This window comes from Tachypleus tridentatus, chromosome 13, assembly GCF_004210375.1.
Source record: "Tachypleus tridentatus isolate NWPU-2018 chromosome 13, ASM421037v1, whole genome shotgun sequence".
NCBI lineage: Eukaryota > Metazoa > Arthropoda > Merostomata > Xiphosura > Limulidae > Tachypleus > Tachypleus tridentatus.
In genome coordinates, this window is record NC_134837.1 from 35526872 (window position 1) to 35550143 (window position 23272).

At 35.6% G+C, this 23272-nt stretch overlaps 1 protein-coding gene across 1 annotated transcript in view; it reads right to left on the minus strand.

Moving 5' to 3' along the window:
- Positions 1 to 15292, minus strand: part of LOC143236107 (zwei Ig domain protein zig-8-like) — a 106225-nt gene extending 90933 nt beyond the window's left edge. The window contains exon 1 of the mRNA XM_076474376.1: positions 14972 to 15292. Coding sequence (XP_076330491.1) covers positions 14972 to 15053 — 82 coding nt within the window. The 5' untranslated portion in view covers positions 15054 to 15292. The remainder of the gene's footprint in view (positions 1 to 14971) is intronic.
- Between the last annotated feature and the right edge of the window lie 7980 nt (positions 15293 to 23272).

Sequence of the window (23272 nt, forward strand, 5' to 3'; positions counted from 1 at the left end):
CGCGATCTTTAGTCTTTGTATTACTCATTTCTAGCCACTGTTAAGAGAGTGAGCTCGCAATTTGTGAAGTTTTATTGAAACAAAATAAAGCTAAATTTGATTATGAAGTCTTAAAGTTATATCAGTAATAAAAATAGTAGCAGAGAGTAGATTTATTCTATTCCAGGACCAAACATTATCCTCAACGAGTTCAAAGTTCAGGTATTTTTCAGACTAAACATGTGGTAACAATTGCAAATATCTCTATACAGAAAGTAGGCCCAGCATGGCCAGATAGTTTGGGCGCTCGACGCGTAATCTTAGAGTCGCGGGTACGAATACCCGTTACACCAAATATCGTCGCCCTTTCAGCTGTGGGAGCGTTACAATGCGACAGTCAATCCTACTATTCGTTGATAAAAGAGTAGCCCAACAGTGGGTGGTGATGACTAGCTGCCTTCCCTCTAGTCTTACACTGCTAAATTAGGTACGGCTAGCGGAGATATACCTCGTGTAGCTTCGTGCGAAATTAAAAAAACAAAAGAAAAGAAAGAGTGATGCGTCAAACATAATTCAAAATACCCTCAGTTTGTTTTCTTGCTAAATGCCTCTAGAAAACTAAGACTAATTAAAATAACTTAAATTCACAAAAATAATTTTATTATGAGTGTAAAAACTACTACTATTTAGAAAAATTTGCTGCAGTGTCATATTGCATATGTATCTGAAGTATGCTCATAAACAGAATATAACAGAAAATAAGGCTATCATTCAACATATTCGGTTTCAGAATTTCGTGCAAAGCTACACAAGGGCTATTTGCGCTAGCTGTTCCTGAGTTTGCAATGTAAAACTAGAGGGAAGGCAGCTAGTCATTACCACCCATCGCCAACTCTTGGGTTACTTTTATACCAATGAATAGTGAGATTGATCGTAACATTATATCGTCCTTATAGCTGAAAGGATAAGCATGTTTGGTGTGACGGGGATTCGAACCGCGTTCCTCGGATTAGACGTCGAGTGCCTTGACCACCTGGCCATGCCGAGCCTGTTCGTTATTTGATACGAAAATGTTCTATTCTGTCAAACTTAGTTTACATATTTAACTTCGGCTTTTAAAAGATAATACATGTGCAACTCTGCAAAAATGTTGTATTTGTCTGCGGTGCTGAAATTGACGATCACTGAGAAAGAGAAGATACAACAAAGAATTACAAATATAAACCCGAAATTATTTGTACAACTATCCTAGTGTTTGTAATTTATATACATACAAGCAGATGACTTACACGTCCTTTGTTCCCGTTATGAACTTACAAAGAGTGAGGGGTGAATGATATGATAAATAAAACAAAAATTCTAAATTTCAAACAATTTATTTATAACATAACATACCGTTACGGTATTCATTATTTGCTCAACAAAATTTGTATACAAATTTTAATAACTCAACATCTATATATTTAACACATGGTATACACTGTATGATGGGCAGGGTGACTTTGCAAGAATAGGTAGCGGTAGGTGCTCTCTGTTACCACTTTCAATACAAGGTATCACGTGATTACTTACATGACCGTTATTGGTCGCAGAAATTTATTACAGAATTAGTTGAAGGGTCACGTGTCGAAGTAACTTAAGAAAAAGTTCTTCATATTAACCTTATGATGGAAACTTCAGCTTAGTTTACATATTATTATTATAATGGCGGCCATCATTGTTTTTCATTGCAAACCTCCAAGGTAAGTGCTTGTGCACACTTTGATAAATGCATATATATGTCGTTTTTGTGCCTCGACTATATTGTATGTATGTTGTATTATAGGAAGTTTGATAAACTATTTTTCTATAGCGCTATCTACGAATGTAGTTAATGTTAATTTACGCCAAAGATAAAATGCTCATTAATAGCAGTAACTCTTGTATAGGGGGTTGTGAACACCCATTAATATGTTCCTTGTTCCTAACTGTTATCTCACAATGTTTGGTTGAGAGTGGACTAGCGACCTAGAAGTATTTATACAATAAACAAAGATTTTTCATTATACATATAGATAGATAGGTAAATTTATGTATGAACTTTTCATTACAGTATATCAGATGAAAAAGTATATCTGTTGGTAATAATAAATGATCTAGCCCCCTCACACACACTGGAAAGGTTATTACAGTATATCAGATGAAAAAGAATATCTCTTGGTAATAATAAATGATCTAGCCCCCTCACACACACTGGAAAGGTTATTACAGTATATCAGATGAAAAAGTATATCTCTTGGTAATAAATGATCTAGCCCCCTCACACACACTGGAAAGGTTATTGCGGCTCACGCCTGGTGGCTGTTCGACTCTTGAAGTATTTTAGGTTTTGGTAAGAATAAGTAACACTTATTTACACCTATCCTCTCACTCTCATGAATACGTTATTATGGCCTACCATAGGAGTCAAATAACCACCAGGTAATTTATCTCAAGCTTTTCGCTAAGAGCAAGGGAACAAGCACATTTGTCTTCAGATAATAATAGCCCTCGGGCTAATCAATAGATTTATGAACGTACAAGACTAGTCTATGTGTGTGTGTTGTATAATATAAGGCAACCGTGCTCGCTTCTAACATAAGTGGAATGACAAGGGTTTGTTGGTTTTTCTCTGTGTCTCTCTCTGTGTTTTTTTTATCTGTGCAGGGTTTTGTACAGTTAAAGTACAATCGTTAGTGAGTGTAGTGTTGGCGTTGTCCTTAGAAACTGGAGCAAGTGATTTACGAGTCAATGAATAGAAATCCGTATTTACACCTTTTGGTGCTGACAGAGCAAGAGCTGTGAGCCGAACTAGCGAGAACAACAAAATAAATACGTTATCTCCGACTGGTGCTGTACAAGAAAAAAAACTTTTTTATGTTTGGAAAATAAAACAAGTAAGATGAAGAAACAACAATTGATTCGAATCTTCAAGATAAATATTCGGCTCATGCTTGTTAACTTTGTCGGAATTTTTACAACTCTAGTTTTTGAGCCTTTGTTTTCACACTATTAGACTTTCACTTTACCTTTTGTTGTACCCAAAATGGTCGGTTGGGTTAAGGCGTTCGACTCGTAATTCGAGAGTCGCGGATTCGAATACCTGTCTCACCAAACATGCTCGCCCTTTCAGTCGTGGGGGCATCATAATGTGACAGTTAATCGCACTATTCGTTGGTAAAAGAGTTGCCCAAGAGTTGGCTGTGGGTGGTGATGACTAGGTGCCTTCCCTCTAGTCTTACACTGCTAAATAACACTGCAGATAGCCCTTGTGTAGCTTTGCGGAAAATTAAAAAAATATATACAAAACAAAACATTACCTTTCGTTGAATGTAATAATTAAATAAAACCTTTACGTAAAAAGTGGTGGGAATGTAATGTTTACATCGTTATTTAGGAGTCATTGGTTGATTGTAGAGAATGTTGAACATCCGTGATGACGAGAAACTCATTTGAACTGGTATGGGTGTTAAAACTTTTAGTAAAATAAAGTATTCAACGACGTCTAGACCAATTTAAGTCATGTTAACCTGAAAATGACCTAAGAAGGCCGAAACGATGTCCTCTACTTTATTTTAATAACCATACCAGTCGTCTTGAGATACATACAGAATGCTGAATCCCTTCGATGACAGCTTTGAAAGGTACTGTACCACGCAAAAAGCCCACTGTAATACTACTGCGATCCTCAGTGTACCCCTGGTGATTTTTTTTCCCCTAGAACAATTAGTGTTTCAGAAATACGCATCTGAGATGTGTTGTTTTGTTCCTAATCTCCGTTTAGTTTACGCCAGTGGTTTATCATTAAACAAATAAACCTTTCAATTAAAAATAAATATAAACAACTATCAGGCGACTACTCTCGTTCCTGATATAATTAAATTGTCATTATTTTAAATACATTAGAAAAACGATGTTTTAGAAACAATTCCATAATGAAAATGTTAAATCATCGAAACGTGAGTAGATACGTCATAAACTTCTGCACATTTGTTAAATAGCAAAATTCATTTATAGATAATTCGTGAAAGGATAACAAAAATACGTTATTTAATTCGTTTTCAATAATTTATTTTTTTAAAAAGAATAAATATAAAGTAACGTGCTATTATCGTAATATAAGTGACATTGGAAGTGCATTCTTTTTACATAAGTCAAATGACTTCTCAATACTATAGTATATATGTCATTAGAGTGCTTATAGTCAATCATCCAATTAAAGTAATTTAAACAGATTTCCTAGTAGAAACAATTTATGTGACATTGGAATGCTTATATGACATCATCGTTTCTATATTAATGTAAAATGGCAACTGAGTATCATACTTCATGGGTCAATGGGATGCTCAGATCCAAGCATAGGTTACGTTATTCCTAGTGTCATAACACATGTGACATTGGAATGTTTAGATCAAAACACCCCTTTTAAACCAACGCGAAGCAATTTTCAATTATCACAGTGTGCCATTGGAGTTCAAAGAAGAAATGTCCAGCTTTTGACATGCACCAAAGAAAAATTACTTTTCACTTTTATTTTTTCTTTTCAACATCCATCCAGAAATTCTAACGAATACAAAATTCCATCTAGCAAAGTTGATATAATTTTATGTAACTTACGGCACAGTAAATTGTTTTCTCAGTAAACGTACGGCAGTGTTTTCTCGCTGACAACATTCGCCCTTTCACATTCTACGTAATTTATGGCAACTTTCTTGAATCGTTCCAACCCGGCCGTCTACCCATTTACGTCAGCCTTCTGGTATATATACTCAAAAGCGAGAGAAAAGAAATTCTTCTGTTTTTGTATTTGTTTGTTTGTTAAAGCTAGAACGTAAATCAGATTTATAACTGAAAAATTAAAATATAAAGAAGTAGACCTGGAAATTTTGCAGAAAAGGAGAAACTTTCAGTATGTTCTCGGCATTTTTTGCGCTTATGGTAAGTGTGATAACAAAGGGTTGAACCAGCAACATGAAAACAATATACGTGTGTTCTTAAAAAAGTTTCGGAACTTCGGGGAAAATAAAAAATCTCAGTGAAGAAATTCAACTTAGTTTTAAGTTATTTAAAGTTTCAAGGTCTAAAAGAGATTTAAAAGTTCTGTGTTTTATTTGTTTTTGCTCGATGATAAGACCAAAGCTACACAGTTGGCTATCTGTGCCTACTGTATTTAAGTATGTAAATGTTATTAGAGTGCTCAGAACAAAGCATCCAGTTAAAATCATTTGAGCCACCAGGAGGAAAGAAGTTATATTAAAAAAGTATATAATCATACTATAAATACCTTTATTAAAATGCTTATTATGTCAAATATCAAATAACTAACAGAGGCTCAGCAAACATTGACGATAAAATTGATGTTTATCGCAACAAAATTCCATTAGATACAGGACTTATAGAATTATACAAGATAATTCTATTAGTAGACACCAAAATCTGTAAATCTACTTGTTTTAGACCTAACATTAGTTAAGCTTTTATTATATAATGGCCTATATTCGATGAGGAGATAAATTAACACTGCAACTTGAATGTGTCTATTGATTCAGATTAATTATGGTTAAACTTTACCGTGCTTAATACTACCAATAAATAAACTTTAGACCGTTTTTAAAACACTTAGGTAAGCTTTTAATATGTTGCCTTAAAAAACTGTCTACTAAAGTATGTTTATATCCGTTTTTTTGTTTATATCATTTGAAATGAGTACACGTGCATAACCATTTAGATAGTAAGATGCGCGCGCATTTTCAGAACAGACAAAAAACTGAGTGTTATTATAGTATAATTTTCAATTTAAAAAGGGACACAACAATTAATTAGATTTCGGATTGTGAAAAATTAGTCCATTGATATATATAATACCCTGCCACAAATATCTGTAAATCCCACGAACATTTAGGGAAAAAATCAGCTTTAAAAGCTATGGTATTAATTTATTTATTTGGCGACATTTCGAGTAAACACTCTTATTCAATCCTGTAGTCATTAACTGAAAAGCTTGTTTCTGGCCAGAAAAGGAGCATCTACTCGAAATTTTGCCAAGTAAATGAATTATTATCATAGTTTTTAAAAGGTGATTTTCTTCTAAAACTTTAGTTTCTTTATCTTATCACTTTCGCGTTTTTTTTACTTATACAAACATATAAATATAGGCCTGGCATGGCCAAGCGTGTTAAGGCGTGCGACTCGTAATCTGAGGGTCGCGGGTTCGCATTCCCATCGCGCGAAATATGCTTGCTCTTTCAGCCGTGGGGGGCGTTATAATGTGACAGCCAATTCCACTATTCGTTGGTAAAAGAGTAGCCCAAGAGTTGGCGGTGATTGGTGATGACTAGCTGCCTTCTCTCTAGTCTTACACTACTAAATTAGGGACGGCTAGCACAGATAGCCCTCGAGTAGCTTTGTGCGAAATTCAAAAACAAACAAACTTACCACACTACAAATCGGGTTTAGGTACTCTTGGTGAGCAGAGCATGAATAGCTTTTTGTGCTCAACTTCAAAGAAAAAATAAAGAAAAAGGTCAGAGACAATGAAACCTGTCTATTTGCTATTGAATGTGAATGAAAAACATATCACCAATATCTATAGACTTCACTGAGACAGCTAAACCTAAATTAAATACACAGATGTGTGTTACAGAATACATCTACAAATGTAAAAAGCTTCGATAGAAAGCGAAACCAAAGTTAGATACCTGTTTGTTTGTTTCTTGAATTTCTCGCAAAGCTACGCAAAGGGCTATCTGTGCTAGACGTCCGTTACTTAGCAGTGTAAGACTAGAGGGAAGGCAGATAGTCATCACCACCCACAGCCAAGTATTGGGCTATTATTTTACCAACGAATAGTGGCATTGACCGTCACGTTATAACGCCCCTACGGCTGAAAGGGCGAGCATTTTTACTGTGACGGGGATTCGAACCCGCGGCCCTCAGATTACGAGTCGATTGCCTTAACCACCTGACCGTGCCGGGTCTAGTTACTAATGAAAGAATGAGGTCACACACACTTTAACCACATTAAATCTAACTTGGTATTGAAAATAGTATTATATTTATAGGTAAATATAAACACTTATCTGCTACATTCTCCTGACGAAGACTTGGTTAACACACCATGTTTTAACAAGATTCCCACGAACCTGTTCAGATGTTTAATGAGGGATAAAATGCACACTCCTTAATTAAAATCTTTTAAGTAACTTTCATACAAATTCAATCATTCTTGTAGTTGTAATAAGTTTAAGGAAATTAGTCTCAAAGCTTGTTCAATATTTTCTTTAATGGTACACACCCCCAGAGAAAGTTCGGATTATTAAAAGCAGGAAAAGATTTGGTCGGTCTTTACGCCCTTTCACAAACACACACTTACACACAAATATTATTACATTACCTCTACCAGTTATCGTTGGAGAACTAGAATATCACAGAAATTAGATGTTAACACTAAACGGGACCACAAAACTGACAAAAGGAAAGGCACCATTTTCTCAGGGTCTTTTACTAATAATTTTCTTACTAAATGCCATTATTCGAGTTGACTATTTACTACTTCCACGTGAAATAAACAAACCAAAACCTTTATAAAATGTCAACAATTCTGTTAAAAAAAGTGAACTATAGGAAGAGATGAAATGACCTTTTTAGACGCACAATAAAATTAGGTGGAACATCCTCTCACTGCTTCATTTAAAGTACAACTAATATTTCTTTATGTTGTTGTTGTTGTTGTTTTGAATTTAGCACAAAGCTACACAATGGGCTATCTGTGCTCTGCCCACTACGGGTATCGAAACCCGGATTTTAACGTGATAAGTCCTCAGACATTCCGCTGAGCTACTGGGGGGGATTCCTTTATGATAAATGGTTTAGTGTGCACAACCCCTTTTAGATCATGAAGCATATTATTTATTACTTGACCCCACGAACTGCAAACACAACGTAAAACACCCTTATATTAAAGTTACTAGAATGGATAAAAGTGAGTTGAAGGAAACTAATTTGGGCACGCAGTTTCTTTTTTTTTTTTTTTTTAGTCTTTTCTGTTTTACACGAAGTATCCAGGTGGAAAAATATTACGTGTGGCCTATGAATTTTGTTCGTGTGTTGGCTTAGTTTTAAACAAACGAAAGGGAAGAACGAAAGTCATTAATGTTAGATGGTTCACTATGTAGCCATTTTTATTTCTGATGTAGGTGCAGTTCACATTATATTAACAGCCGAGACGGTCAATATTGCACAGTTGCAAAGCTCTGCCATCTTTTTATCTCTGATCATATTTTCTCAAAACTGTAGAAGTTCACTGGTCGACTAACAATGACTAAAGAGTTCTTTTAAATTTAAATTAGGCGGGTACAACTATTGGCAGCATAGATTTGCTTGTATGCTAACAAAGTAAACCTGTCACTTGTTATGCAGAAGTTTTTGACGTATTAAGTCTATTATACCCTATTATGTTGCGGAGCAAATATTTTTCTTTGTTCTTTATTGTTCATAAACTCAAAAATATGAGATATGCATATCTTATTCATTGATGAGTTTGGATTGATTTGTTTTGTTTTTCATCGGTAGTCAATATGTCATTCTTAACAAAGAGGTTTGAAACGACTCTATTAGAATGTTTAATTTTCAACATAAAGAACTGCTTTGATTTCTGTTTGATCGAAGAGACAAGAACAACAGAACCACAAATTCCAACTGGAATTTGATGAATGGTTTCTTGCTGTTTTATGATAGGTACGTGATATATTTTCTATTCAATTCCACGTTTTCTTTGCCGCTGGCTGGATTGTTCGGTAATCTGCATATCATCTAATCTGGTACGCAAACATATACACATTCATTTGAATTTAAAATATGATAAGTATGTATGTGGTGATAAGCATGTTTTCTATCAAGCAAAAAATGCTATTTAACATAAAGAACCATATCTCATCAATACATTACACTTGTATAAAGATTTATACATACATATGTATGCACATTATTATAAAGGGAGATTCTAAAATCCTTTGAAGAGTAAATAATTCAGAAATAGAAAGGTATAAGAAGATAATTTTTAGTGTTTTGGAATGAGATGCTGCGAACCTAATCTGGGGCAGTATCACTGGGGTTGTTAAAGGTTGTATTTGTTCGTCATTACTTCTTACAGAATGCATCAAACAACCAGAATAACAATGTCAAAGTATCAGATAATGAAAAGTGAAGTATTTTAAACAAAAAATCACTTAAAAAACAACCAAAAGTTTGAGGCATAAATGTGTTTTTTTCCATGCGTTTGGAGTTGTGCGAGGAACGGTGGAAATTCTACAACAACAAAGTTTGTCCTCAAACCTAATTTTGGGGTGTAAGGTCAAAATTTTCCACCTCTGCGCACTACAGACTCATTTACGTACAGATATAGTAAAACAGTTTTTAATGTAGAAAATAAAGCCACCTTGTTAGTATTTCTTACACTTAAACAGCACTTTCAACACGGCTATCGATAGTTTGCCACCAATTCATGATACCTTTCGGATACTTAATTCATTCATGCTTTTAACTATTGTTCATTTTGGTCATTTCTGGATTGAAGAGTTTCATTTGTTTTTATCTGCACCTTTCCAACGCCTGGTATGGTTACAATCTACGTCTCACGAGTTCGAACCCCCTTCACCTAACATGCTCGCTATTCTAGCTGTGGGGGCGTTGTCCGGTAATGGTCAGTCCCACTATTCGTTGGTAAAAAATAGCCCAACAGTTGAAGGTGATGTTGACTAACTGCCGTCTTTCTAGCCTATTACTGCTAAATTATGAAGGACAAGCGCAGGTTTCCTTCGAGTAGTTTTGTGCAAAATTCATATCAGAATCAATCACCTTTGCGATTGATATTTGTGGAATTTGATGCATATTAATGAAATTTGGAAAGGATATTACTTTGAAGTCGACCTTGAATGAACCCCAAAGATATTGCCACATAGAAGAGCCACAACGTTTTGTTTCACACGACCAACAATTACCTTCATATATTTGAGTGTCAGTGGTCTCTTGAGTCACACAGTATAATAAAGGTCTTAACTTATATTAATTATCTTTATTTATCTACTCGGTGCATCAGTATGTATTCTAGATAGAAGAAGAAAAATAACTAGAATTATCAGACGAATACCTGAGATTGTAGTAGCTGACTCTATAGATGTTTCATCTAGTTTCTTAAACCATGGACGGACTTTAACAGTTGTAGACAAAAGAGCGAGATACACGTCGTTTCAAAATAATATAACTGTTTCACTATCTTTCTAAACACTTAGAATGATAAGAAGCCAACATTAAATCGATTCGTATATAGTATTAAGTTTTGGGGTAACCATGGTGATATACCTTTTCTTTATCATGCACACTCAAACAAATTGCTTTATGATTTCTACTTCAACTTCAGAAATTACGATGTTTCTTGGTTTGGTTTGAACTAAATTTCTCGCAAAGCTACACAATGATTATCTGCGCTACCTTTCCCTAATTTAGCAGTAAACGACCAGATGGAAGGCAGCTAATCATCACCACCCATTGCCAACTAATGGGCTACTCTTTCACCAAAGAAGAGTGGAATTGAACATAATCTTATAACGCTCCCAAGGCTGAAAGGGCAAGCATCTTTGGTGGAACGGGTATTCGAGCCCACGACTTCTAACCATCTACTTATGACGGGCCCGATGTTTTTTGAATGATTTTTTATTTACAATTATGTTACTGACAGTTGAAAGATATATTTTGTGTTTGTAAACTATTTAGAGAGTCAATTTTGTATCTAAATTTGCTGCCCCCCAATATATAAGCTGTAGCTTACGGCCTAGAGCCTTCACTGTTTCATGTTTGTTTGTTTTTTTTGCATATTATTTAAATTCTCTCTACTTGTAATGAAATTTTCTTCACCTAATTGTTTTTATTACGTCCTTTCTTACTGACCAGGTGGTTAAGGCACTCGGCTCGTAAGTCACGGGTTGAGAGTTCGAATCTCCGTCACACCAAATATATTTGCCATTATAGCCGTGGAGGCATTATAATGTGATGGTCAATCCCACTGTGCGTTGGTAAAATATTAGCCTAAGAGTTGGCAACGGTTGGTGATGACTAGCTAGCTGCCTTCCCTCTGGTCTTACACTGCTAAATTACGGACGCCTAGCGCAGATAGCCCCAATGTAGCTTTGTTCCTCAGTGGCTCAACTGTAAGCATTAATATTTATAATGCTAAAAACCTGGCTTCGATACTCGTGATTTTTTAAACATTTTACTCACGCTAATATTATAGAAATCTGTGAAAATATCAGGTATACTTTAAACTAAAAAAAACAAATCGATTTCAAACTCTTGTGACGTGTTTGTAAGTTTATTTTACTAAGCCTTCTTTTAACATCGTGACCCCTGTGGAGAAAAAATATTAGCATGCTTCCAAACTGCAAAGTTAATTCTATAGCGGTGTCTCGCACGCTGTTCGGTCTCTTGCTGGCTATATTCACCGTATCAAATTTGATAAACTAAACTCCACTGAAAACTATACTATAAACGCATTATTCTTGCTTGTTATTCCAAAGCTAATCTATTCAGTTACATTCATAAGTGCCAAATAATATTGGTAAAAATCCCTGAACTTATTTGGTGATGAATGACTGTTACAACTTAAAGTAATTGACGAAACATTTTTTCCCCCCAATCACGAATACAACAGCTTTGCCTACCAATGTTGAAATGTTTTGTTTTTGAAATTCGCGCAAAGCTACTCGAGGACTATCTGCGCTAGCCGTCCCTCATTTAGTAGTATAAGACTAGAGGAAGGTAGTTAGTCACCACCAACCGCCAATTCTTGGGCTATTCTTTTATCAACGAATAGTGGGATTGACAGTCACATTATAACGCCCCCACGGCTGAAAAGGCGAGCATGTTTGGTGCGGCGGGTATGCGAACCCGCGACCCTCAGATTATGAGTCGCACGCCTTAACCCACCTGGCCATGCAGGGCCGGTTGAAATGTAAAAACCCCTAAACAGGGATATGACGTAATGTCATGAGATAACTGCTTCTCTTAAGTAGTAAATTAATTGTTTTTTTTATAAATGCGCTTTGAAAATATTGAACTAAAGTGACGAGTCACTTTATTGTATTCGATAACAAGTTTGTTTGCACATTTTATGCACAAGTGTTAAGAATAGCCGCCTCTAAGTTTATACTGCAAATCAAAGAGAAAAACAAACTAATACCTGCACATGAAACATTTTCATTTAACAGAACTGCTGCGTTGACTGTCACTCCTGTTACGCATATACAACAGAAATAGTGAACTGCGCCATCAAACTGACATCGCTTGGTTGTTCATGATGTCAGAAAACATGCAAGTTTATGCATTTATTTGGTTGTTGTTGCGCACAAAACCCAGCCGTTGCACCCAACATGCTCGACCTTTCAGCCGTGGGGGCGTTATATAGTTACGATCAATCCCACTATTCGTCAGTAAAAGAGTAGTCCAAGAGTTGTAGGTGGGTGATGCTGACTAGCTGCCTTCCCTCCAATCTTACACTGCTAAATTAGGGACAGATAAATTAGCACAGATAGCCCTTGTGTAGCTTTGCGCGAAATTCAAAAACAAACAAACAAATAAGCACAAAACTACGCATTAGATTATCTCTTCTAATCAAGAAGGTCCCAATATGGTCCGGTTGTTAAAGTACTTGAGTCGTAATCCGAGGGTCGCGGGTTCGAATCGCCGTCACACCAAACATGCTCACCCTTTTAGCCGTGATAACGTTATAATATAACGGTCAATCCCACTATTTGTTGGCGGTGGATGGTAATGACTAGCTGCATTCTCTCCAGTCTTACACTGCTAAATTAGGGATGGCTAGTGCAGATAGCCCTCGTGTAGTTTAGCGCGAAATTCAAAAACAAACAAGCACAAAACTACACATTAGATTATCTGTTCTCTCCTAATCAAGGGTGCCAAACACGTCAACCTGAAAAACTTTCAACTGAGCCACTAAGGAGGGAAGGGGAGGACACGTCTTGAAACCCAAGGTTCGCGGATTTTTTTTTATTGATTCAAAAAATTTACTGCCATAATGAATACCCATAAAAAGTACAAAAAGAAAACAATAATTATATACAATAATTATCAGTCAAGTTCAGCAATTACTTCACTTTAACGATAAATAATTTTTTTTATAAAAAGATATTTTGAACTAATCACGTTGAATAGGCTTGGTGTTATCTTGAATAAAGAAATAATTTCTGTCATAAATTTTTTCTTCGTGAAAATATTAGTAAACAATTATTAAATTGAATTTATTTTCAAAGCTTTTCTTCCATCACCACTAGTGACAGCTCAATAATTCGTCCATTTCATTTACTAACATACTACTTACTTGAATAAAAAAAATTGTAAACCATTTTTCTCTCAATTTCCCCCTGACTATGACAGCACCTAAAGTCTAATGCTGACTAATACGTTTTAGTTTGGGTATTGAAAAGTTTCAAAGAGTTTAATTAATTACAAAGTACGTACAATCTCGTAATCAGATTTAGTTATTCAGTCTTTTGTATCTGACAAAATATGAAGCTTAAGAAGGAAAAGCATCGTTAAACACGTACGTTATCATTTATCGTTATTCAATTTTATTCTTATAAAAATTTAATTACATTTATTTTCCACTGAGAAGTTGATCATAATTTATAGTGATTTCTGATGTTGTTATTTAGTACACTATGAATACATACTTAGATGTTTCTATTTAATCATTTTGTTTCCATGACACACCCTGGGAGCACATCCACTTTTTGGCAAGCAGAATTCTCGAGTCAGTGCAAACTGTGTCTTAACGCTGAATTTAGTTTATTAAAAGATTAAAAAAAAAAAAAGAGGTTTCCTAACGGGAGAAAAAGAACAACAATTTATAAGTCAATTCGTATTGGTTAATGGGCATGGTCAAGAGTGTTAAGTAATCCGAGGGTCGCGGGTTCGAATCTCGGTCGCACCAAACATGCTCACCCTTTCAGCCGTGGAACGTTATAATGTGACTGTTAATCCCACTATTCGTTGGTAAAAGAGTAGCCCAAAAGTTGGCGGTGGGTGGTGATGACTGGCTGCCTTCCCTCTAGTTTTACACTGCTAAATTAGGGACGGCTAGCGCAGATAGCCCTCGAGTAGCTTTGCGCGAAATTCAAAACAAACAAAGAAGTATTGTTTAATTAGTTCACATGGAAACTACATAATGTTTAGCAGAAATTAAGAAGGCAAATGTTGAGCTTATATCGACTTGCATAAATAATAAAGCAATTGTATATTATTGTTGAAATTATTCGGGAAATTCGAAAAATATGAAAGAACTATGTGGTTTTCGCGCTAAAAAAATTTTAAAAGCGATCTACATTAATACCGAATCAGATTCGTTAAATTTCCGTAAAGTTGACCACATGCCAATAAGTGGCATGTCTACGGACTTACAACGGCGGAAACCGGTTTTCGATACTAGCGGTTTCCAGATAGCCCATTGTGTGGCTTTGTGCTTACCTTCAAAGAAACAAAACTCGACCACAAACAACCGACATCTTTTCGTTTGTTTTTGTAACGTTATGAAGTGGATACATGTTACGCTTTTCTTTAAAAAATAAATACATTAAGACAATAATCAAATCTTATATTTATAGACCTAAGAGAAAGTGAAAAGAGCCGAAAATACGAACTTATTAAATATTTGTTACTACTTTTCCGAATAGATACCAAAGGATTAATACATGCATACCAAGGTATACATACTTACTTGAACACGTTGGCTTGTACATCACATTAAACATGTTTCCTTTCTAATTACGTTATGATAAGTTTTGAAAAAGACAAATTAACTTACAAATAAACGTTAAGTATATCATACACACACATACATATATAGATATATATACAAACATAATATATTTTATGGATTTTACTCTCTGTTTCCAAGGCGTCTCACCTTCAATATGTTTCTGAACGGTTGTGCCGATAACAGCAAGTAAGTGACACATGATAATGTTCAAGTGCGCAAATTTAGTCATTTTAACTTTGGAAACGTTTCTTTACTAGACGAAACTTTTTCTCCCTTGTAGTATTATCCAACTGCTTTTCTATTCTAGAAGACAGTGCACTCAGCCTCTCTGATCACTTCGATTACAATAACCAATCTATTCCTGTTCTGCGTGTCCTCCTGTTTATAGGACAAACTGTGTGAAAAGTCGTAGGTACGCCAGCGTCAGTCTCCTGAGGCGTTGAGGCTGCAACGGGTCCAGCCGCACGAATGCAGGCTTCACGGCTGTACGCTGTAACAGGGAGACCAGTGAAGGAACGAACATTCCTCGCGCCCCCTACTGTTTTAGATACGTGCTATAGAAGCTGTTTCTTATGTAAATTGTGAAGGTGAAGCTATTGTTATTACTAAATTCAACAAATGATTCTGAAATATTATAAAAACTTCCATTTTTTTCCGACGTGACTAAATCTAATTGCTACGTTATGTACAGTAATGTCTGAGCAAAATATAATAACTTTCGGTTAAAGTAAGCAACGTACTTAAAGTGAAACGAAAAACCAGCCTGGCCATGAGCATAGCTAAGTATACTTTTCTTACGGTTATTATTATGAAGATTATAATGCACTCTTCTCTCAGTTGGGTATCCTCGTCGTTAACGATAGTTTTGGGCTTAATACCAATAATGTCTGTGGGAAAATCTGCCTACTAGCTTAAGATATTTGGGTTAAGCCTAAATATATTTTTAAATCATCAAACAATTTTTTTTCATAATAAAATCGTAATAATAATAAAATATATGAATTTAAAAAAAAACTAATGACATTTGATATTCCTTTTGCTGGCCCAGCATGGCAAAGCGTATTAAGGCGTCGTAATCTGAGGGTCGAGGGTTCGAATCTCCGTCACACCAAACGTGCTCGCCCTTTTAATCGTGGGGATGTTATGATTAGACGGTCAATCCCATCTTTCGTTGGTGAAAGAGTAGCCTAAGAGTTGGCGGTGGGTGGTGATGACTAGCTGCCTTCTCTCTAGTCTTACGCTGCTGAATTAGGGACGGCTAGCGTATATAGCCCTCGTGTAGCTTTGCGCGAAATTAAAAAACAAAACCTACTACTCTAACCAATCGTATCAATGAAAGCAATAACAAGTAAATGATATACTTTATTTGTAGTTAAACACAAAGTTACACAAAGCGCTATCCGGGCTCTACCCATCACGGGTATCGAAATCCGATTTATTGAGTTGTAAAACTGCACGAATACCCCTGTGCCAGGGGTTGGGGGAGCGAAAATAATATAAACTATAGTACATTTTACCTAAACAACACACACAAACCCTATTTGTTGTCTTTAATCTACGTCGTACCAGTAAATTCCTTTGGAACTTGTAACCTTAGTATGATATTCATGTTGTATTTTGCAATGCGAGTTAAAAAGTCTGATATGATTTTTATATCGTATTTTGCAATGCAAGTCAAAAGTCTGATATGATATTTATATCGTATTTTTCAATGCCAGTTAAAAAGTCTTATACGATATTTATTTCGTATTTTGCAGTGTCAGTTAAAGAGTTTTGTACGATATTTATATCGTATTTTGCAATGCCAGTTGAAAAATCTTTTATGATATTTATATCGTATTTTCCAATGTCAGTTAAAAAGTCTGATACGATATTTATATCGTATTTTGCAATGCCAGTTAAAAAGTCTTGTACGATATTTATATCGTATTTTGCAATGCCAGTTGAAAAATCTTTTATGATATTTATATAGTATTTTCCAATGTCAGTTAAAAAGTCTGATACGATATTTATATCGTATTTTGCAAAGTCAGTTAAAAAGTCTTATACGATATTTATATCGTATTTTTCAATGTCAAGTCTTATACGATATTTATTTCGTATTATGCAAAGTCAGTTAAAAAGTCTTATACGATATTTATTTCGTATTTCGCAATGCCAGACAAAAAGTGTTAAGCATCTGTATGATTACGTTAGTTAATATAACACACACTTAAGATACAACATATAATAAATTTTCCATTAATAGAAACGTTTAGTTTAAACGATCATTATGGACGTAGCTTATTTTTAAGAGTTCAGAGTGTAATGATAGAAGCAAATCTAAATACACATTTTTTCCCTTTACTTGATGTAAATACTTTAAACATATAATGAGGTGATGTAAGAAGTTTTTGATGCGTCCATAAGGTTGTCTTCACAACTGCGTATTTCATTATTTAAAGTTTGTGTGCAATTTTAGTCGTTTTTCTTTATATAAACAGTTCGTAAAAATAATAAATAACTAAATAAACAGAGGATAAAGTATGGTAAAACGTTTGCTTCAAACAAGCTGGCCCGGCATGGCCTAGCGCGTAAGGCGTGCGACTCGTAATCCGAGGGTCGCGGGTTCGCGCCCCCGTCGCGCTAAACATGCTCGCCCTCCCAGCCGTGGGGGTGTATAATGTGACGGTCAATCCCACTATTCGTTGGTAAAAGAGTAGCCCAAGAGTTGGCGGTGGGTGGTGATGACTAGCTGCCTTCCCTCTAGTCTTACACTGCTAAATTAGGGACGGCTAGCACAGATAGCCCTCGAGTAGCTTTGTGCGAAATTCCAAAACAAACAAACAAAATTCAAACAAGCTTACGGTTATTGAGTCAAAATATGGTTTAATGTAGTTCTCACCTTTAAAATTTTCATATTCTTAGAAGTGTCAGGTATTAAATATTTCGATATGTCAGGAAGATCTGATGTCTCGCACAATGTCCTCTACCAACAAAAGTGTTTTTATGGAATATAAAAATAACTGAATTTGGTATAAAAGTGAAAAAAAACAGCTTTGGCATTAGGTCTGTCTTCTAACCAGCAAATTATACCTACACTTTTCAAACGTTTCTACTGTAGAACGTTTTATTTAGACCAAGATGTATCTAAATATTTTCATTCTTAGTGGGTTAGACTCTTTAAACAGCCAATTCTGGGAGATAGAGTAACCGCCAGTAGTGCGCTAGGTCAAACGGGTGATGATTAAAGCCAGCTGTTACAACTAATAAAACTACAGTTTGCTTACAAGCAACGTTTTAACAAACCTACATAGAACGTTAATCTTTTTTTTTTTTTATTTAGTGTTATCATTAAACCAAAGTCTCTGCATGTTTATTCCTGATAGAAGAGACTCTACGCTAATACTTTTACATCTTTACAAGTTTCTGCCTGAGAGTAAAAGGCCCTTCGCTAATACTTCTACATCTTTACAAGTTGGCCTGGCATGGCCTAGCGCGTTACGGCGTGCGCTTCGTAATCTGAGGGTCGCGGGTTCGCGCCCGAGTCGCGACAAACATGCTCGCCCTCCCAGCCGTGGGGGCGTTATAATGTGACGGGCAATCCCACTTTTCGTTGGTAAAAGAGTAGCCCAAGAGTTGGCGGTGGGTGGTGATGACTAGCTGCCTTCCCTCTAGTTTTACACTGCTAAATTAGGGACGACTGGCACAGATAGCCCTCGAGTAGTTTTGTGCGAAATTCCAAAACAAACAAACAAATCTTTACAAGTTTCTGCCTGAGAGTAAAAGGCCCTTCGCTAATACTTCTACATCTGTACAAGTTTCTGCCTGAAGTTAAAAGCCCCTTCGCTAATATTTCTACATCTCTACAAGTTTCTGCCTGAGGGTAAGAGACCCTTCGCTAACACTTATACAGTCTCTACATTCTCCTGCCTGAGAACAAGGACACTACACTAATACTGTTACACTGTGAAAAGTTCTGTATAGAGCCTTAAAAGATCCTTCTGCAAAACATAAATCTAGCCATTAAGACTTAAAAGTTCAATAGATAATTTAATAAAGATCTTCGACAAACTCGGTTTGTTTTGAATTACTCATATATTTATATAGCATCTTTGTTTGGCTTCACAGACGAAACTTTTAAGACATGTATAAAATGAATAACATTCAGAAACCCTGATAAGTTTTGTTTCGTTACAATCTTCATTTGTTTCTTTTTGATTTCATATCATTACATTGTGGCTAGTTTACATATTAAATCTCTTTTGACAAACATTCAACTCGAAAACCTTTCAAGTTTCTCGTAATAAACCACTTCCTAGAAAGAATGACACACACACACACACACACACTGGGGTTTGTTTGTTTGTTCGTTTGTCAAATTTTCGCGCAAAACTATATGAGGGCTATCTGCAGTAGCAGTTTGTAATGTTGAAGAAACAGAGTGAGAGAAAGGCACCTTGTCGATACCGCCAACTCTTGGGCTTTTCTTTACCAGCTAATAGAGGGATTGACCACCAATTATCACGCTCCCATGACTAAAACGGCTAGTATGTTCTACAACGATATTCAATCTCGCTAGTCGTAGATACTAACAAGCCATGCCAGGCCTCAATATGAATATGGTAAAGTTGAATGAATTGTTTCCGAGATACTACCTTCTACATACACAATTCTAGGCTACACTTCTGTACACCATTGGTTCATTCATCTATCATATTATACGTACAAACACGTTTAACTCACAAATTATCATTATTTTGTAAGTCTATAGCTGAAGCGAAATAACATGGATATATCCATCGCAGGAATACCAAGTTTTCAAGTAATTACATTATTTCTTATTTGCATCTCAAACACACGTATTTACTTTAAATCAATTTTCTTATAAGGTTAGCAGTAAACCATTGAACATGTAATCAAATTGGAAGTTATAATTTACAAGATAGTCTGTGAATTTTAAATCACTATTATTGCGCAAAGGATATCTTTAGTAAGTTAGAGAGTAAGAAAATCTTGGTAAATTTACGATAAAATGCGAAAAAGAATTTAATTTCTAATATGAAAGGGAAACATGGAATTAAAACAATATTTGTATGTGTTTGTTTGTTTTTGAATTTCGCACAAAACTACTCGAGGGCTATCTGTGCCAGTCGTCCCTAATTTAGCAGTGTAAGACTAGAGGGAAGGCAGCTAGTCATCACCAACCACCGCCAACTCTTGGGCTACTCTTTTACCAACGAATAGTGAGATTATCCGTCACTTTATAACGCCCCCACGCCTGAAAGGGCGAGCATGTTTGGCACGACGGGGATGCGAACCCGCGACCCTCAGATTACGAGTCACACGCCGTAACACGCTTGATCATGCCGGGCCTTTGTATGTGTTAACTCAAAAGGCTTCACAATGAGTTATGTGTGGTATTGCAGGGACTACGATAAAAGAAAGGTAAACAATATAATAAAAATTACTACTACAACCTGGCCCAGTATGGCCATGTGGTTAGGCTACTTCGATTCCAAATCTGAGAGTCGCGAGTTCGAATCACCCGACACACTCTTCAACCGTATGGGCGTTATAACGTGATGGTCAGTCTCACTCTTCGTGGGTAAAAGAGTAGCCCAAGAGTTGGCTGTGGATGGTGATAACTAGCTGCATTCCCTTTACTCTTATACTGCTAAGTTAGGGATGGGCAACACAGATAACCCTCGTGTGGCTTTGCACGAAATTCAAAAACAAAAAAACCACTGTGGCCTGTTTTAAGAATAAAATATTTGTTTATTATAAAGCACTTTATGGTTTTAAGTGATTTCTTTGGCCTAAATTTCATATAAGTGAGTGACACGATCGTTATTGCTTCTCCTGAGTCGTATGTGTATATATTATAGTGTAAAGACTTTGTAAAAGTAAGTTACTATCTTTTTTCGATAAATTGGACCTATACAACTATGAAATGTAAGTTTTCTGTCCGCGAGAATATTAATACTGGTATTTTCAACTAGAACGGCATTGTATACACACACTGGCTTAAGGGCCAGGTCAGAGATTCCGATTATTCAGGAATGGTCATCATTAATTTTGAGCTACTTACCAAAAGAAGAACTCCAGCCAATAGTTCAATGCGTTACAATAACAGGATTCGTTGTCTTTGTATAAAGAGCTCACTGCTAAAACTGCAATTGATATTCAAAGGCACTGTGAATCGAACCTTGGACATTTTTAATTTATATCCCAGCTAACTTCATTTTTTCTTAACTTATTCAGTTACAGATTCTAAGTGTTTCGAGCTATTGAAAACTACGTTATATATATATTAAATTATATTAACGAGTGTAAAACAAGTGATACTAGATACGTGTCAGAATGAGTAAGTACTTCACGTATTTTCTCGTCTTTAAGTAACGTTGTTGGCTTGTCTCATTAGTCTGTATTTTGATGAAATGGCCGTTGTTGATAATGTTACATTTATAGAGTTGTGCCGTGACGTTTTCTTAGATTCGTATTGTCGGACTGGAGCACAGATGAGCAGAACTTCCTCGTCTGTAACCCCCCCCCCTTTTACAACCACCGTTTCGACGATAAAGTAACGACGGCAATAAGAAAAATAGCGAAGTTCACTTAAGCATTCTTTTAATAGGAAAATCTTGTTTTTAATAAATCTAGAATCGTTAATGTAGAGTATTTGTCTGTATAACAGTTCGCCAAGTTTAACAAGCCATTACATGTTTCTGAATACAAGGCCACTTTCCAGCAGAGAGCAAGTTATAGAGAACGCTATTAAATATTCAGTGACAAAATTGATATATTTGGTTTGGAGAAACAAATAAAGAAATAAAGTGTAATTTAATTAGTTATTGAATAAAACCTAATTAAAATCGTTAATCTAAATACCATTATTCAACGTTGATTATTTCATTGAAGGAGCATAGTGAAAAAGACCCAAAACTATTTACAAAGATAACTGTTGTTTTATTAAATATGTTGATAGATGTGGTTTAAAAAAATGCTAAACAGACATTTTAAAATTTTTCTAGTGTAATTGGTGTCGTTCAGTTATCAGTATGATAGTAGGTTTACTCGCCTTGATAACGACGAATGATTATTTCTCTCAGATAATCTGGACTGACGGTGACACAATGAATAGCATGCAAGACTGTGGTTCTGAGGTGTCTTGAATTGGGCTTTCCTACTGTAAAAAGTAAATCGTGTTTTGTACTTTCGGGCCTGGTTACGTTATAAAAGTTACGTCAAATCCTACTACTCGATTACAGTAGCCCAATAACACTGTGTAACATTTTTACTTTTTCTTGTTCCTGGGTAGAAAGTGTTATTTCCCAATTGCTTACGCCTAAAGTAAATGGAAAATACATATTTTTTTTCTCTTGAAACTTTGCTTTTGTGACCTGGATAACGAAATTTTTGAATTTATCTATTATCCAAAACATTCCAGGTAGATTCAGTGCTGAGCAACTGATAGAGAATTTTCTCGAACTTACAAGAATTTTCAAGAACTTTCTAGAATGTTGTTGAACTTACAAGAATTCTCTAGAACAATTTTTCTACAACTTATAAGAATTTTCAAGAATCTTTTAGAATTTTCTAGAACTTTCCATAATAATATATATACGGGGGCTCACTCCTCACCTCTTAAGTTTAATTCTACCTGCATAAGTGAACACATAAATCTATCTGATTTTATCAGAGATGGCATCAAAAAGCTGCAAGCATTCTCCAGACGCATTCTGCTATTTATGTGGCCAGTTTATCAAGACAAGAGCAAAACGTACTCTGTCACAGCATCTGTTAAAATGTGTAAAGCCTACAAAACATATTTCGGCATGCTTGTCGGGGATCAAGACAAACCCTGGGCAACTCGTTTTACCTGCAAGAACCACAAAAAACTCTAGAAGGTAAGACGGACAATTTTTGCTTGCTTGAATAGTAAGATTTTATATTATACAAATTTTAGACCTTTAACATTTAAATATCTTCTAATTTATTTTTTGTAATTTCCAATAGTATAGAAAAAATATCACATATAAAATATTTTGCATGAACCTTTACACATTAGTTGTGGATGAAATAAATTTATTCTTCATAATAACAATTTTATTTTGCTCTTTTGCAGGATGGTACAGAGGGGAAAAGAGAGCCATGAAGTTCGTTATTCCAAGAATTTGGCGTGAACCCACTGACCATTCAAGCAATTATTACTTATGTATGGTGGACCCTTCTAAACGTCTGGTTGGCAAGAATGCATCTCCTATCATGTATCCCGACCTCTTGATAAGGAGTCTGGAGCCTTCATGTACCTTTGAGACTTCTTCTCTAAGCTGTCTGAGGCAAAGGTCAAAGCTGGTATCTTCGTTGGACCACAAATAAAAAAGATCCTGAAGTACACAGAATTCCCCAAGAAGCTCAGTAAGAAGGAAAAAAGCTTGGGGCAGCTGTGTCGCAGTGGTTCGGGAC